Below are 17,903 nucleotides of genomic sequence, written 5' to 3'. Positions count from 1 at the left end.
ACAAGCAGTACTGAAGCCAGCACAACAGCTACAGAAAGCACCACAGCTGTTCCAACAACTGTAAGCAGCACAAGTGAAGCCAGCACCTCTACAACTGAAGCTACATTTACATCCACAGTTGCAGACACAACAACCTCAACAATTGGCAGCACGGAGTCCTCCACTGTCAGCAGCACTACCGCTGAAGTCACTTCAACAAGTACAGAACCTAGCACCACAAGTGAAACCAGCGCAACAACAAGCAGTACTGAAGCCAGCACAACAGCTACAGAAAGCACCACAGCTGTTCCAACAACTGTAAGCAGCACAAGTGAAGCCAGCACCTCTACAACTGAAGCTACATTTACATCCACAGTTGCAGACACAACAACCTCAACAATTGGCAGCACGGAGTCCTCCACTGTCAGCAGCACTACCGCTGAAGTCACTTCAACAAGTACAGAACCTAGCACCACAAGTGAAACCAGCGCAACAACAAGCAGTACTGAAGCCAGCACAACAGCTACAGAAAGCACCACAGCTGTTCCAACAACTGTAAGCAGCACAAGTGAAGCCAGCACCTCTACAACTGAAGCTACATTTACATCCACAGTTGCAGACACAACAACCTCAACAATTGGCAGCACGGAGTCCTCCACTGTCAGCAGCACTACCGCTGAAGTCACTTCAACAAGTACAGAACCTAGCACCACAAGTGAAACCAGCGCAACAACAAGCAGTACTGAAGCCAGCACAACAGCTACAGAAAGCACCACAGCTGTTCCAACAACTGTAAGCAGCACAAGTGAAGCCAGCACCTCTACAACTGAAGCTACATTTACATCCACAGTTGCAGACACAACAACCTCAACAATTGGCAGCACGGAGTCCTCCACTGTCAGCAGCACTACCGCTGAAGTCACTTCAACAAGTACAGAACCTAGCACCACAAGTGAAACCAGCGCAACAACAAGCAGTACTGAAGCCAGCACAACAGCTACAGAAAGCACCACAGCTGTTCCAACAACTGTAAGCAGCACAAGTGAAGCCAGCACCTCTACAACTGAAGCTACATTTACATCCACAGTTGCAGACACAACAACCTCAACAATTGGCAGCACGGAGTCCTCCACTGTCAGCAGCACTACCGCTGAAGTCACTTCAACAAGTACAGAACCTAGCACCACAAGTGAAACCAGCGCAACAACAAGCAGTACTGAAGCCAGCACAACAGCTACAGAAAGCACCACAGCTGTTCCAACAACTGTAAGCAGCACAAGTGAAGCCAGCACCTCTACAACTGAAGCTACATTTACATCCACAGTTGCAGACACAACAACCTCAACAATTGGCAGCACGGAGTCCTCCACTGTCAGCAGCACTACCGCTGAAGTCACTTCAACAAGTACAGAACCTAGCACCACAAGTGAAACCAGCGCAACAACAAGCAGTACTGAAGCCAGCACAACAGCTACAGAAAGCACCACAGCTGTTCCAACAACTGTAAGCAGCACAAGTGAAGCCAGCACCTCTACAACTGAAGCTACATTTACATCCACAGTTGCAGACACAACAACCTCAACAATTGGCAGCACGGAGTCCTCCACTGTCAGCAGCACTACCGCTGAAGTCACTTCAACAAGTACAGAACCTAGCACCACAAGTGAAACCAGCGCAACAACAAGCAGTACTGAAGCCAGCACAACAGCTACAGAAAGCACCACAGCTGTTCCAACAACTGTAAGCAGCACAAGTGAAGCCAGCACCTCTACAACTGAAGCTACATTTACATCCACAGTTGCAGACACAACAACCTCAACAATTGGCAGCACGGAGTCCTCCACTGTCAGCAGCACTACCGCTGAAGTCACTTCAACAAGTACAGAACCTAGCACCACAAGTGAAACCAGCGCAACAACAAGCAGTACTGAAGCCAGCACAACAGCTACAGAAAGCACCACAGCTGTTCCAACAACTGTAAGCAGCACAAGTGAAGCCAGCACCTCTACAACTGAAGCTACATTTACATCCACAGTTGCAGACACAACAACCTCAACAATTGGCAGCACGGAGTCCTCCACTGTCAGCAGCACTACCGCTGAAGTCACTTCAACAAGTACAGAACCTAGCACCACAAGTGAAACCAGCGCAACAACAAGCAGTACTGAAGCCAGCACAACAGCTACAGAAAGCACCACAGCTGTTCCAACAACTGTAAGCAGCACAAGTGAAGCCAGCACCTCTACAACTGAAGCTACATTTACATCCACAGTTGCAGACACAACAACCTCAACAATTGGCAGCACGGAGTCCTCCACTGTCAGCAGCACTACCGCTGAAGTCACTTCAACAAGTACAGAACCTAGCACCACAAGTGAAACCAGCGCAACAACAAGCAGTACTGAAGCCAGCACAACAGCTACAGAAAGCACCACAGCTGTTCCAACAACTGTAAGCAGCACAAGTGAAGCCAGCACCTCTACAACTGAAGCTACATTTACATCCACAGTTGCAGACACAACAACCTCAACAATTGGCAGCACGGAGTCCTCCACTGTCAGCAGCACTACCGCTGAAGTCACTTCAACAAGTACAGAACCTAGCACCACAAGTGAAACCAGCGCAACAACAAGCAGTACTGAAGCCAGCACAACAGCTACAGAAAGCACCACAGCTGTTCCAACAACTGTAAGCAGCACAAGTGAAGCCAGCACCTCTACAACTGAAGCTACATTTACATCCACAGTTGCAGACACAACAACCTCAACAATTGGCAGCACGGAGTCCTCCACTGTCAGCAGCACTACCGCTGAAGTCACTTCAACAAGTACAGAACCTAGCACCACAAGTGAAACCAGCGCAACAACAAGCAGTACTGAAGCCAGCACAACAGCTACAGAAAGCACCACAGCTGTTCCAACAACTGTAAGCAGCACAAGTGAAGCCAGCACCTCTACAACTGAAGCTACATTTACATCCACAGTTGCAGACACAACAACCTCAACAATTGGCAGCACGGAGTCCTCCACTGTCAGCAGCACTACCGCTGAAGTCACTTCAACAAGTACAGAACCTAGCACCACAAGTGAAACCAGCGCAACAACAAGCAGTACTGAAGCCAGCACAACAGCTACAGAAAGCACCACAGCTGTTCCAACAACTGTAAGCAGCACAAGTGAAGCCAGCACCTCTACAACTGAAGCTACATTTACATCCACAGTTGCAGACACAACAACCTCAACAATTGGCAGCACGGAGTCCTCCACTGTCAGCAGCACTACCGCTGAAGTCACTTCAACAAGTACAGAACCTAGCACCACAAGTGAAACCAGCGCAACAACAAGCAGTACTGAAGCCAGCACAACAGCTACAGAAAGCACCACAGCTGTTCCAACAACTGTAAGCAGCACAAGTGAAGCCAGCACCTCTACAACTGAAGCTACATTTACATCCACAGTTGCAGACACAACAACCTCAACAATTGGCAGCACGGAGTCCTCCACTGTCAGCAGCACTACCGCTGAAGTCACTTCAACAAGTACAGAACCTAGCACCACAAGTGAAACCAGCGCAACAACAAGCAGTACTGAAGCCAGCACAACAGCTACAGAAAGCACCACAGCTGTTCCAACAACTGTAAGCAGCACAAGTGAAGCCAGCACCTCTACAACTGAAGCTACATTTACATCCACAGTTGCAGACACAACAACCTCAACAATTGGCAGCACGGAGTCCTCCACTGTCAGCAGCACTACCGCTGAAGTCACTTCAACAAGTACAGAACCTAGCACCACAAGTGAAACCAGCGCAACAACAAGCAGTACTGAAGCCAGCACAACAGCTACAGAAAGCACCACAGCTGTTCCAACAACTGTAAGCAGCACAAGTGAAGCCAGCACCTCTACAACTGAAGCTACATTTACATCCACAGTTGCAGACACAACAACCTCAACAATTGGCAGCACGGAGTCCTCCACTGTCAGCAGCACTACCGCTGAAGTCACTTCAACAAGTACAGAACCTAGCACCACAAGTGAAACCAGCGCAACAACAAGCAGTACTGAAGCCAGCACAACAGCTACAGAAAGCACCACAGCTGTTCCAACAACTGTAAGCAGCACAAGTGAAGCCAGCACCTCTACAACTGAAGCTACATTTACATCCACAGTTGCAGACACAACAACCTCAACAATTGGCAGCACGGAGTCCTCCACTGTCAGCAGCACTACCGCTGAAGTCACTTCAACAAGTACAGAACCTAGCACCACAAGTGAAACCAGCGCAACAACAAGCAGTACTGAAGCCAGCACAACAGCTACAGAAAGCACCACAGCTGTTCCAACAACTGTAAGCAGCACAAGTGAAGCCAGCACCTCTACAACTGAAGCTACATTTACATCCACAGTTGCAGACACAACAACCTCAACAATTGGCAGCACGGAGTCCTCCACTGTCAGCAGCACTACCGCTGAAGTCACTTCAACAAGTACAGAACCTAGCACCACAAGTGAAACCAGCGCAACAACAAGCAGTACTGAAGCCAGCACAACAGCTACAGAAAGCACCACAGCTGTTCCAACAACTGTAAGCAGCACAAGTGAAGCCAGCACCTCTACAACTGAAGCTACATTTACATCCACAGTTGCAGACACAACAACCTCAACAATTGGCAGCACGGAGTCCTCCACTGTCAGCAGCACTACCGCTGAAGTCACTTCAACAAGTACAGAACCTAGCACCACAAGTGAAACCAGCGCAACAACAAGCAGTACTGAAGCCAGCACAACAGCTACAGAAAGCACCACAGCTGTTCCAACAACTGTAAGCAGCACAAGTGAAGCCAGCACCTCTACAACTGAAGCTACATTTACATCCACAGTTGCAGACACAACAACCTCAACAATTGGCAGCACGGAGTCCTCCACTGTCAGCAGCACTACCGCTGAAGTCACTTCAACAAGTACAGAACCTAGCACCACAAGTGAAACCAGCGCAACAACAAGCAGTACTGAAGCCAGCACAACAGCTACAGAAAGCACCACAGCTGTTCCAACAACTGTAAGCAGCACAAGTGAAGCCAGCACCTCTACAACTGAAGCTACATTTACATCCACAGTTGCAGACACAACAACCTCAACAATTGGCAGCACGGAGTCCTCCACTGTCAGCAGCACTACCGCTGAAGTCACTTCAACAAGTACAGAACCTAGCACCACAAGTGAAACCAGCGCAACAACAAGCAGTACTGAAGCCAGCACAACAGCTACAGAAAGCACCACAGCTGTTCCAACAACTGTAAGCAGCACAAGTGAAGCCAGCACCTCTACAACTGAAGCTACATTTACATCCACAGTTGCAGACACAACAACCTCAACAATTGGCAGCACGGAGTCCTCCACTGTCAGCAGCACTACCGCTGAAGTCACTTCAACAAGTACAGAACCTAGCACCACAAGTGAAACCAGCGCAACAACAAGCAGTACTGAAGCCAGCACAACAGCTACAGAAAGCACCACAGCTGTTCCAACAACTGTAAGCAGCACAAGTGAAGCCAGCACCTCTACAACTGAAGCTACATTTACATCCACAGTTGCAGACACAACAACCTCAACAATTGGCAGCACGGAGTCCTCCACTGTCAGCAGCACTACCGCTGAAGTCACTTCAACAAGTACAGAACCTAGCACCACAAGTGAAACCAGCGCAACAACAAGCAGTACTGAAGCCAGCACAACAGCTACAGAAAGCACCACAGCTGTTCCAACAACTGTAAGCAGCACAAGTGAAGCCAGCACCTCTACAACTGAAGCTACATTTACATCCACAGTTGCAGACACAACAACCTCAACAATTGGCAGCACGGAGTCCTCCACTGTCAGCAGCACTACCGCTGAAGTCACTTCAACAAGTACAGAACCTAGCACCACAAGTGAAACCAGCGCAACAACAAGCAGTACTGAAGCCAGCACAACAGCTACAGAAAGCACCACAGCTGTTCCAACAACTGTAAGCAGCACAAGTGAAGCCAGCACCTCTACAACTGAAGCTACATTTACATCCACAGTTGCAGACACAACAACCTCAACAATTGGCAGCACGGAGTCCTCCACTGTCAGCAGCACTACCGCTGAAGTCACTTCAACAAGTACAGAACCTAGCACCACAAGTGAAACCAGCGCAACAACAAGCAGTACTGAAGCCAGCACAACAGCTACAGAAAGCACCACAGCTGTTCCAACAACTGTAAGCAGCACAAGTGAAGCCAGCACCTCTACAACTGAAGCTACATTTACATCCACAGTTGCAGACACAACAACCTCAACAATTGGCAGCACGGAGTCCTCCACTGTCAGCAGCACTACCGCTGAAGTCACTTCAACAAGTACAGAACCTAGCACCACAAGTGAAACCAGCGCAACAACAAGCAGTACTGAAGCCAGCACAACAGCTACAGAAAGCACCACAGCTGTTCCAACAACTGTAAGCAGCACAAGTGAAGCCAGCACCTCTACAACTGAAGCTACATTTACATCCACAGTTGCAGACACAACAACCTCAACAATTGGCAGCACGGAGTCCTCCACTGTCAGCAGCACTACCGCTGAAGTCACTTCAACAAGTACAGAACCTAGCACCACAAGTGAAACCAGCGCAACAACAAGCAGTACTGAAGCCAGCACAACAGCTACAGAAAGCACCACAGCTGTTCCAACAACTGTAAGCAGCACAAGTGAAGCCAGCACCTCTACAACTGAAGCTACATTTACATCCACAGTTGCAGACACAACAACCTCAACAATTGGCAGCACGGAGTCCTCCACTGTCAGCAGCACTACCGCTGAAGTCACTTCAACAAGTACAGAACCTAGCACCACAAGTGAAACCAGCGCAACAACAAGCAGTACTGAAGCCAGCACAACAGCTACAGAAAGCACCACAGCTGTTCCAACAACTGTAAGCAGCACAAGTGAAGCCAGCACCTCTACAACTGAAGCTACATTTACATCCACAGTTGCAGACACAACAACCTCAACAATTGGCAGCACGGAGTCCTCCACTGTCAGCAGCACTACCGCTGAAGTCACTTCAACAAGTACAGAACCTAGCACCACAAGTGAAACCAGCGCAACAACAAGCAGTACTGAAGCCAGCACAACAGCTACAGAAAGCACCACAGCTGTTCCAACAACTGTAAGCAGCACAAGTGAAGCCAGCACCTCTACAACTGAAGCTACATTTACATCCACAGTTGCAGACACAACAACCTCAACAATTGGCAGCACGGAGTCCTCCACTGTCAGCAGCACTACCGCTGAAGTCACTTCAACAAGTACAGAACCTAGCACCACAAGTGAAACCAGCGCAACAACAAGCAGTACTGAAGCCAGCACAACAGCTACAGAAAGCACCACAGCTGTTCCAACAACTGTAAGCAGCACAAGTGAAGCCAGCACCTCTACAACTGAAGCTACATTTACATCCACAGTTGCAGACACAACAACCTCAACAATTGGCAGCACGGAGTCCTCCACTGTCAGCAGCACTACCGCTGAAGTCACTTCAACAAGTACAGAACCTAGCACCACAAGTGAAACCAGCGCAACAACAAGCAGTACTGAAGCCAGCACAACAGCTACAGAAAGCACCACAGCTGTTCCAACAACTGTAAGCAGCACAAGTGAAGCCAGCACCTCTACAACTGAAGCTACATTTACATCCACAGTTGCAGACACAACAACCTCAACAATTGGCAGCACGGAGTCCTCCACTGTCAGCAGCACTACCGCTGAAGTCACTTCAACAAGTACAGAACCTAGCACCACAAGTGAAACCAGCGCAACAACAAGCAGTACTGAAGCCAGCACAACAGCTACAGAAAGCACCACAGCTGTTCCAACAACTGTAAGCAGCACAAGTGAAGCCAGCACCTCTACAACTGAAGCTACATTTACATCCACAGTTGCAGACACAACAACCTCAACAATTGGCAGCACGGAGTCCTCCACTGTCAGCAGCACTACCGCTGAAGTCACTTCAACAAGTACAGAACCTAGCACCACAAGTGAAACCAGCGCAACAACAAGCAGTACTGAAGCCAGCACAACAGCTACAGAAAGCACCACAGCTGTTCCAACAACTGTAAGCAGCACAAGTGAAGCCAGCACCTCTACAACTGAAGCTACATTTACATCCACAGTTGCAGACACAACAACCTCAACAATTGGCAGCACGGAGTCCTCCACTGTCAGCAGCACTACCGCTGAAGTCACTTCAACAAGTACAGAACCTAGCACCACAAGTGAAACCAGCGCAACAACAAGCAGTACTGAAGCCAGCACAACAGCTACAGAAAGCACCACAGCTGTTCCAACAACTGTAAGCAGCACAAGTGAAGCCAGCACCTCTACAACTGAAGCTACATTTACATCCACAGTTGCAGACACAACAACCTCAACAATTGGCAGCACGGAGTCCTCCACTGTCAGCAGCACTACCGCTGAAGTCACTTCAACAAGTACAGAACCTAGCACCACAAGTGAAACCAGCGCAACAACAAGCAGTACTGAAGCCAGCACAACAGCTACAGAAAGCACCACAGCTGTTCCAACAACTGTAAGCAGCACAAGTGAAGCCAGCACCTCTACAACTGAAGCTACATTTACATCCACAGTTGCAGACACAACAACCTCAACAATTGGCAGCACGGAGTCCTCCACTGTCAGCAGCACTACCGCTGAAGTCACTTCAACAAGTACAGAACCTAGCACCACAAGTGAAACCAGCGCAACAACAAGCAGTACTGAAGCCAGCACAACAGCTACAGAAAGCACCACAGCTGTTCCAACAACTGTAAGCAGCACAAGTGAAGCCAGCACCTCTACAACTGAAGCTACATTTACATCCACAGTTGCAGACACAACAACCTCAACAATTGGCAGCACGGAGTCCTCCACTGTCAGCAGCACTACCGCTGAAGTCACTTCAACAAGTACAGAACCTAGCACCACAAGTGAAACCAGCGCAACAACAAGCAGTACTGAAGCCAGCACAACAGCTACAGAAAGCACCACAGCTGTTCCAACAACTGTAAGCAGCACAAGTGAAGCCAGCACCTCTACAACTGAAGCTACATTTACATCCACAGTTGCAGACACAACAACCTCAACAATTGGCAGCACGGAGTCCTCCACTGTCAGCAGCACTACCGCTGAAGTCACTTCAACAAGTACAGAACCTAGCACCACAAGTGAAACCAGCGCAACAACAAGCAGTACTGAAGCCAGCACAACAGCTACAGAAAGCACCACAGCTGTTCCAACAACTGTAAGCAGCACAAGTGAAGCCAGCACCTCTACAACTGAAGCTACATTTACATCCACAGTTGCAGACACAACAACCTCAACAATTGGCAGCACGGAGTCCTCCACTGTCAGCAGCACTACCGCTGAAGTCACTTCAACAAGTACAGAACCTAGCACCACAAGTGAAACCAGCGCAACAACAAGCAGTACTGAAGCCAGCACAACAGCTACAGAAAGCACCACAGCTGTTCCAACAACTGTAAGCAGCACAAGTGAAGCCAGCACCTCTACAACTGAAGCTACATTTACATCCACAGTTGCAGACACAACAACCTCAACAATTGGCAGCACGGAGTCCTCCACTGTCAGCAGCACTACCGCTGAAGTCACTTCAACAAGTACAGAACCTAGCACCACAAGTGAAACCAGCGCAACAACAAGCAGTACTGAAGCCAGCACAACAGCTACAGAAAGCACCACAGCTGTTCCAACAACTGTAAGCAGCACAAGTGAAGCCAGCACCTCTACAACTGAAGCTACATTTACATCCACAGTTGCAGACACAACAACCTCAACAATTGGCAGCACGGAGTCCTCCACTGTCAGCAGCACTACCGCTGAAGTCACTTCAACAAGTACAGAACCTAGCACCACAAGTGAAACCAGCGCAACAACAAGCAGTACTGAAGCCAGCACAACAGCTACAGAAAGCACCACAGCTGTTCCAACAACTGTAAGCAGCACAAGTGAAGCCAGCACCTCTACAACTGAAGCTACATTTACATCCACAGTTGCAGACACAACAACCTCAACAATTGGCAGCACGGAGTCCTCCACTGTCAGCAGCACTACCGCTGAAGTCACTTCAACAAGTACAGAACCTAGCACCACAAGTGAAACCAGCGCAACAACAAGCAGTACTGAAGCCAGCACAACAGCTACAGAAAGCACCACAGCTGTTCCAACAACTGTAAGCAGCACAAGTGAAGCCAGCACCTCTACAACTGAAGCTACATTTACATCCACAGTTGCAGACACAACAACCTCAACAATTGGCAGCACGGAGTCCTCCACTGTCAGCAGCACTACCGCTGAAGTCACTTCAACAAGTACAGAACCTAGCACCACAAGTGAAACCAGCGCAACAACAAGCAGTACTGAAGCCAGCACAACAGCTACAGAAAGCACCACAGCTGTTCCAACAACTGTAAGCAGCACAAGTGAAGCCAGCACCTCTACAACTGAAGCTACATTTACATCCACAGTTGCAGACACAACAACCTCAACAATTGGCAGCACGGAGTCCTCCACTGTCAGCAGCACTACCGCTGAAGTCACTTCAACAAGTACAGAACCTAGCACCACAAGTGAAACCAGCGCAACAACAAGCAGTACTGAAGCCAGCACAACAGCTACAGAAAGCACCACAGCTGTTCCAACAACTGTAAGCAGCACAAGTGAAGCCAGCACCTCTACAACTGAAGCTACATTTACATCCACAGTTGCAGACACAACAACCTCAACAATTGGCAGCACGGAGTCCTCCACTGTCAGCAGCACTACCGCTGAAGTCACTTCAACAAGTACAGAACCTAGCACCACAAGTGAAACCAGCGCAACAACAAGCAGTACTGAAGCCAGCACAACAGCTACAGAAAGCACCACAGCTGTTCCAACAACTGTAAGCAGCACAAGTGAAGCCAGCACCTCTACAACTGAAGCTACATTTACATCCACAGTTGCAGACACAACAACCTCAACAATTGGCAGCACGGAGTCCTCCACTGTCAGCAGCACTACCGCTGAAGTCACTTCAACAAGTACAGAACCTAGCACCACAAGTGAAACCAGCGCAACAACAAGCAGTACTGAAGCCAGCACAACAGCTACAGAAAGCACCACAGCTGTTCCAACAACTGTAAGCAGCACAAGTGAAGCCAGCACCTCTACAACTGAAGCTACATTTACATCCACAGTTGCAGACACAACAACCTCAACAATTGGCAGCACGGAGTCCTCCACTGTCAGCAGCACTACCGCTGAAGTCACTTCAACAAGTACAGAACCTAGCACCACAAGTGAAACCAGCGCAACAACAAGCAGTACTGAAGCCAGCACAACAGCTACAGAAAGCACCACAGCTGTTCCAACAACTGTAAGCAGCACAAGTGAAGCCAGCACCTCTACAACTGAAGCTACATTTACATCCACAGTTGCAGACACAACAACCTCAACAATTGGCAGCACGGAGTCCTCCACTGTCAGCAGCACTACCGCTGAAGTCACTTCAACAAGTACAGAACCTAGCACCACAAGTGAAACCAGCGCAACAACAAGCAGTACTGAAGCCAGCACAACAGCTACAGAAAGCACCACAGCTGTTCCAACAACTGTAAGCAGCACAAGTGAAGCCAGCACCTCTACAACTGAAGCTACATTTACATCCACAGTTGCAGACACAACAACCTCAACAATTGGCAGCACGGAGTCCTCCACTGTCAGCAGCACTACCGCTGAAGTCACTTCAACAAGTACAGAACCTAGCACCACAAGTGAAACCAGCGCAACAACAAGCAGTACTGAAGCCAGCACAACAGCTACAGAAAGCACCACAGCTGTTCCAACAACTGTAAGCAGCACAAGTGAAGCCAGCACCTCTACAACTGAAGCTACATTTACATCCACAGTTGCAGACACAACAACCTCAACAATTGGCAGCACGGAGTCCTCCACTGTCAGCAGCACTACCGCTGAAGTCACTTCAACAAGTACAGAACCTAGCACCACAAGTGAAACCAGCGCAACAACAAGCAGTACTGAAGCCAGCACAACAGCTACAGAAAGCACCACAGCTGTTCCAACAACTGTAAGCAGCACAAGTGAAGCCAGCACCTCTACAACTGAAGCTACATTTACATCCACAGTTGCAGACACAACAACCTCAACAATTGGCAGCACGGAGTCCTCCACTGTCAGCAGCACTACCGCTGAAGTCACTTCAACAAGTACAGAACCTAGCACCACAAGTGAAACCAGCGCAACAACAAGCAGTACTGAAGCCAGCACAACAGCTACAGAAAGCACCACAGCTGTTCCAACAACTGTAAGCAGCACAAGTGAAGCCAGCACCTCTACAACTGAAGCTACATTTACATCCACAGTTGCAGACACAACAACCTCAACAATTGGCAGCACGGAGTCCTCCACTGTCAGCAGCACTACCGCTGAAGTCACTTCAACAAGTACAGAACCTAGCACCACAAGTGAAACCAGCGCAACAACAAGCAGTACTGAAGCCAGCACAACAGCTACAGAAAGCACCACAGCTGTTCCAACAACTGTAAGCAGCACAAGTGAAGCCAGCACCTCTACAACTGAAGCTACATTTACATCCACAGTTGCAGACACAACAACCTCAACAATTGGCAGCACGGAGTCCTCCACTGTCAGCAGCACTACCGCTGAAGTCACTTCAACAAGTACAGAACCTAGCACCACAAGTGAAACCAGCGCAACAACAAGCAGTACTGAAGCCAGCACAACAGCTACAGAAAGCACCACAGCTGTTCCAACAACTGTAAGCAGCACAAGTGAAGCCAGCACCTCTACAACTGAAGCTACATTTACATCCACAGTTGCAGACACAACAACCTCAACAATTGGCAGCACGGAGTCCTCCACTGTCAGCAGCACTACCGCTGAAGTCACTTCAACAAGTACAGAACCTAGCACCACAAGTGAAACCAGCGCAACAACAAGCAGTACTGAAGCCAGCACAACAGCTACAGAAAGCACCACAGCTGTTCCAACAACTGTAAGCAGCACAAGTGAAGCCAGCACCTCTACAACTGAAGCTACATTTACATCCACAGTTGCAGACACAACAACCTCAACAATTGGCAGCACGGAGTCCTCCACTGTCAGCAGCACTACCGCTGAAGTCACTTCAACAAGTACAGAACCTAGCACCACAAGTGAAACCAGCGCAACAACAAGCAGTACTGAAGCCAGCACAACAGCTACAGAAAGCACCACAGCTGTTCCAACAACTGTAAGCAGCACAAGTGAAGCCAGCACCTCTACAACTGAAGCTACATTTACATCCACAGTTGCAGACACAACAACCTCAACAATTGGCAGCACGGAGTCCTCCACTGTCAGCAGCACTACCGCTGAAGTCACTTCAACAAGTACAGAACCTAGCACCACAAGTGAAACCAGCGCAACAACAAGCAGTACTGAAGCCAGCACAACAGCTACAGAAAGCACCACAGCTGTTCCAACAACTGTAAGCAGCACAAGTGAAGCCAGCACCTCTACAACTGAAGCTACATTTACATCCACAGTTGCAGACACAACAACCTCAACAATTGGCAGCACGGAGTCCTCCACTGTCAGCAGCACTACCGCTGAAGTCACTTCAACAAGTACAGAACCTAGCACCACAAGTGAAACCAGCGCAACAACAAGCAGTACTGAAGCCAGCACAACAGCTACAGAAAGCACCACAGCTGTTCCAACAACTGTAAGCAGCACAAGTGAAGCCAGCACCTCTACAACTGAAGCTACATTTACATCCACAGTTGCAGACACAACAACCTCAACAATTGGCAGCACGGAGTCCTCCACTGTCAGCAGCACTACCGCTGAAGTCACTTCAACAAGTACAGAACCTAGCACCACAAGTGAAACCAGCGCAACAACAAGCAGTACTGAAGCCAGCACAACAGCTACAGAAAGCACCACAGCTGTTCCAACAACTGTAAGCAGCACAAGTGAAGCCAGCACCTCTACAACTGAAGCTACATTTACATCCACAGTTGCAGACACAACAACCTCAACAATTGGCAGCACGGAGTCCTCCACTGTCAGCAGCACTACCGCTGAAGTCACTTCAACAAGTACAGAACCTAGCACCACAAGTGAAACCAGCGCAACAACAAGCAGTACTGAAGCCAGCACAACAGCTACAGAAAGCACCACAGCTGTTCCAACAACTGTAAGCAGCACAAGTGAAGCCAGCACCTCTACAACTGAAGCTACATTTACATCCACAGTTGCAGACACAACAACCTCAACAATTGGCAGCACGGAGTCCTCCACTGTCAGCAGCACTACCGCTGAAGTCACTTCAACAAGTACAGAACCTAGCACCACAAGTGAAACCAGCGCAACAACAAGCAGTACTGAAGCCAGCACAACAGCTACAGAAAGCACCACAGCTGTTCCAACAACTGTAAGCAGCACAAGTGAAGCCAGCACCTCTACAACTGAAGCTACATTTACATCCACAGTTGCAGACACAACAACCTCAACAATTGGCAGCACGGAGTCCTCCACTGTCAGCAGCACTACCGCTGAAGTCACTTCAACAAGTACAGAACCTAGCACCACAAGTGAAACCAGCGCAACAACAAGCAGTACTGAAGCCAGCACAACAGCTACAGAAAGCACCACAGCTGTTCCAACAACTGTAAGCAGCACAAGTGAAGCCAGCACCTCTACAACTGAAGCTACATTTACATCCACAGTTGCAGACACAACAACCTCAACAATTGGCAGCACGGAGTCCTCCACTGTCAGCAGCACTACCGCTGAAGTCACTTCAACAAGTACAGAACCTAGCACCACAAGTGAAACCAGCGCAACAACAAGCAGTACTGAAGCCAGCACAACAGCTACAGAAAGCACCACAGCTGTTCCAACAACTGTAAGCAGCACAAGTGAAGCCAGCACCTCTACAACTGAAGCTACATTTACATCCACAGTTGCAGACACAACAACCTCAACAATTGGCAGCACGGAGTCCTCCACTGTCAGCAGCACTACCGCTGAAGTCACTTCAACAAGTACAGAACCTAGCACCACAAGTGAAACCAGCGCAACAACAAGCAGTACTGAAGCCAGCACAACAGCTACAGAAAGCACCACAGCTGTTCCAACAACTGTAAGCAGCACAAGTGAAGCCAGCACCTCTACAACTGAAGCTCAAAATTTAATAACTGTATCTTTAATTGGACTCTACAACTGAAGCTACATTTACATCCACAGTTGCAGACACAACAACCTCAACAATTGGCAGCACGGAGTCCTCCACTGTCAGCAGCACTACCGCTGAAGTCACTTCAACAAGTACAGAACCTAGCACCACAAGTGAAACCAGCGCAACAACAAGCAGTACTGAAGCCAGCACAACAGCTACAGAAAGCACCACAGCTGTTCCAACAACTGTAAGCAGCACAAGTGAAGCCAGCACCTCTACAACTGAAGCTACATTTACATCCACAGTTGCAGACACAACAACCTCAACAATTGGCAGCACGGAGTCCTCCACTGTCAGCAGCACTACCGCTGAAGTCACTTCAACAAGTACAGAACCTAGCACCACAAGTGAAACCAGCGCAACAACAAGCAGTACTGAAGCCAGCACAACAGCTACAGAAAGCACCACAGCTGTTCCAACAACTGTAAGCAGCACAAGTGAAGCCAGCACCTCTACAACTGAAGCTACATTTACATCCACAGTTGCAGACACAACAACCTCAACAATTGGCAGCACGGAGTCCTCCACTGTCAGCAGCACTACCGCTGAAGTCACTTCAACAAGTACAGAACCTAGCACCACAAGTGAAACCAGCGCAACAACAAGCAGTACTGAAGCCAGCACAACAGCTACAGAAAGCACCACAGCTGTTCCAACAACTGTAAGCAGCACAAGTGAAGCCAGCACCTCTACAACTGAAGCTACATTTACATCCACAGTTGCAGACACAACAACCTCAACAATTGGCAGCACGGAGTCCTCCACTGTCAGCAGCACTACCGCTGAAGTCACTTCAACAAGTACAGAACCTAGCACCACAAGTGAAACCAGCGCAACAACAAGCAGTACTGAAGCCAGCACAACAGCTACAGAAAGCACCACAGCTGTTCCAACAACTGTAAGCAGCACAAGTGAAGCCAGCACCTCTACAACTGAAGCTACATTTACATCCACAGTTGCAGACACAACAACCTCAACAATTGGCAGCACGGAGTCCTCCACTGTCAGCAGCACTACCGCTGAAGTCACTTCAACAAGTACAGAACCTAGCACCACAAGTGAAACCAGCGCAACAACAAGCAGTACTGAAGCCAGCACAACAGCTACAGAAAGCACCACAGCTGTTCCAACAACTGTAAGCAGCACAAGTGAAGCCAGCACCTCTACAACTGAAGCTACATTTACATCCACAGTTGCAGACACAACAACCTCAACAATTGGCAGCACGGAGTCCTCCACTGTCAGCAGCACTACCGCTGAAGTCACTTCAACAAGTACAGAACCTAGCACCACAAGTGAAACCAGCGCAACAACAAGCAGTACTGAAGCCAGCACAACAGCTACAGAAAGCACCACAGCTGTTCCAACAACTGTAAGCAGCACAAGTGAAGCCAGCACCTCTACAACTGAAGCTACATTTACATCCACAGTTGCAGACACAACAACCTCAACAATTGGCAGCACGGAGTCCTCCACTGTCAGCAGCACTACCGCTGAAGTCACTTCAACAAGTACAGAACCTAGCACCACAAGTGAAACCAGCGCAACAACAAGCAGTACTGAAGCCAGCACAACAGCTACAGAAAGCACCACAGCTGTTCCAACAACTGTAAGCAGCACAAGTGAAGCCAGCACCTCTACAACTGAAGCTACATTTACATCCACAGTTGCAGACACAACAACCTCAACAATTGGCAGCACGGAGTCCTCCACTGTCAGCAGCACTACCGCTGAAGTCACTTCAACAAGTACAGAACCTAGCACCACAAGTGAAACCAGCGCAACAACAAGCAGTACTGAAGCCAGCACAACAGCTACAGAAAGCACCACAGCTGTTCCAACAACTGTAAGCAGCACAAGTGAAGCCAGCACCTCTACAACTGAAGCTACATTTACATCCACAGTTGCAGACACAACAACCTCAACAATTGGCAGCACGGAGTCCTCCACTGTCAGCAGCACTACCGCTGAAGTCACTTCAACAAGTACAGAACCTAGCACCACAAGTGAAACCAGCGCAACAACAAGCAGTACTGAAGCCAGCACAACAGCTACAGAAAGCACCACAGCTGTTCCAACAACTGTAAGCAGCACAAGTGAAGCCAGCACCTCTACAACTGAAGCTACATTTACATCCACAGTTGCAGACACAACAACCTCAACAATTGGCAGCACGGAGTCCTCCACTGTCAGCAGCACTACCGCTGAAGTCACTTCAACAAGTACAGAACCTAGCACCACAAGTGAAACCAGCGCAACAACAAGCAGTACTGAAGCCAGCACAACAGCTACAGAAAGCACCACAGCTGTTCCAACAACTGTAAGCAGCACAAGTGAAGCCAGCACCTCTACAACTGAAGCTACATTTACATCCACAGTTGCAGACACAACAACCTCAACAATTGGCAGCACGGAGTCCTCCACTGTCAGCAGCACTACCGCTGAAGTCACTTCAACAAGTACAGAACCTAGCACCACAAGTGAAACCAGCGCAACAACAAGCAGTACTGAAGCCAGCACAACAGCTACAGAAAGCACCACAGCTGTTCCAACAACTGTAAGCAGCACAAGTGAAGCCA

The 17,903-nt window shown here is 48.9% G+C and overlaps 2 protein-coding genes across 2 annotated transcripts in view; both read left to right on the top strand.

Annotated features, from left to right (window-relative positions):
• Positions 1-3,096: 3,096 nt before the first annotated feature.
• On the top strand, positions 3,097-15,232 carry LOC134257097 (mucin-22-like; the record flags this gene model as incomplete). The annotated part of the gene is made up of 12 exons (XM_062739740.1): positions 3,097-3,144; positions 5,941-6,225; positions 7,837-7,899; positions 8,311-8,358; positions 8,785-8,832; positions 9,136-9,183; positions 9,733-9,780; positions 10,681-10,728; positions 11,032-11,079; positions 13,762-13,809; positions 14,473-14,520; positions 15,050-15,232. Coding segments are annotated over 12 exons (963 nt in total), but the record flags the coding sequence as incomplete, so codon positions are not given.
• A 501-nt stretch (positions 15,233-15,733) lies between these two features.
• Positions 15,734-17,903, top strand: part of LOC134257096 (pneumococcal serine-rich repeat protein-like) — a gene marked incomplete at its 5' end in the record, with an annotated part of 115,429 nt that continues 113,259 nt past the window's right edge. The window contains one exon of the mRNA XM_062739739.1: positions 15,734-15,787. Coding sequence (XP_062595723.1) covers positions 15,734-15,787 — 54 coding nt within the window. The remainder of the gene's footprint in view (positions 15,788-17,903) is intronic.

This window comes from Saccostrea cucullata, unplaced genomic scaffold (genome assembly GCF_032062105.1).
Source record: "Saccostrea cucullata isolate Sc308-1 unplaced genomic scaffold, CSIRO_AGI_Scuc_v1 ctg14, whole genome shotgun sequence".
NCBI classification, from domain to species: Eukaryota; Metazoa; Mollusca; class Bivalvia; order Ostreida; family Ostreidae; genus Saccostrea; species Saccostrea cuccullata.
Note: the sequence above shows the minus strand (reverse complement) of the source record. Positions and strands in the feature narration are given on the sequence as shown.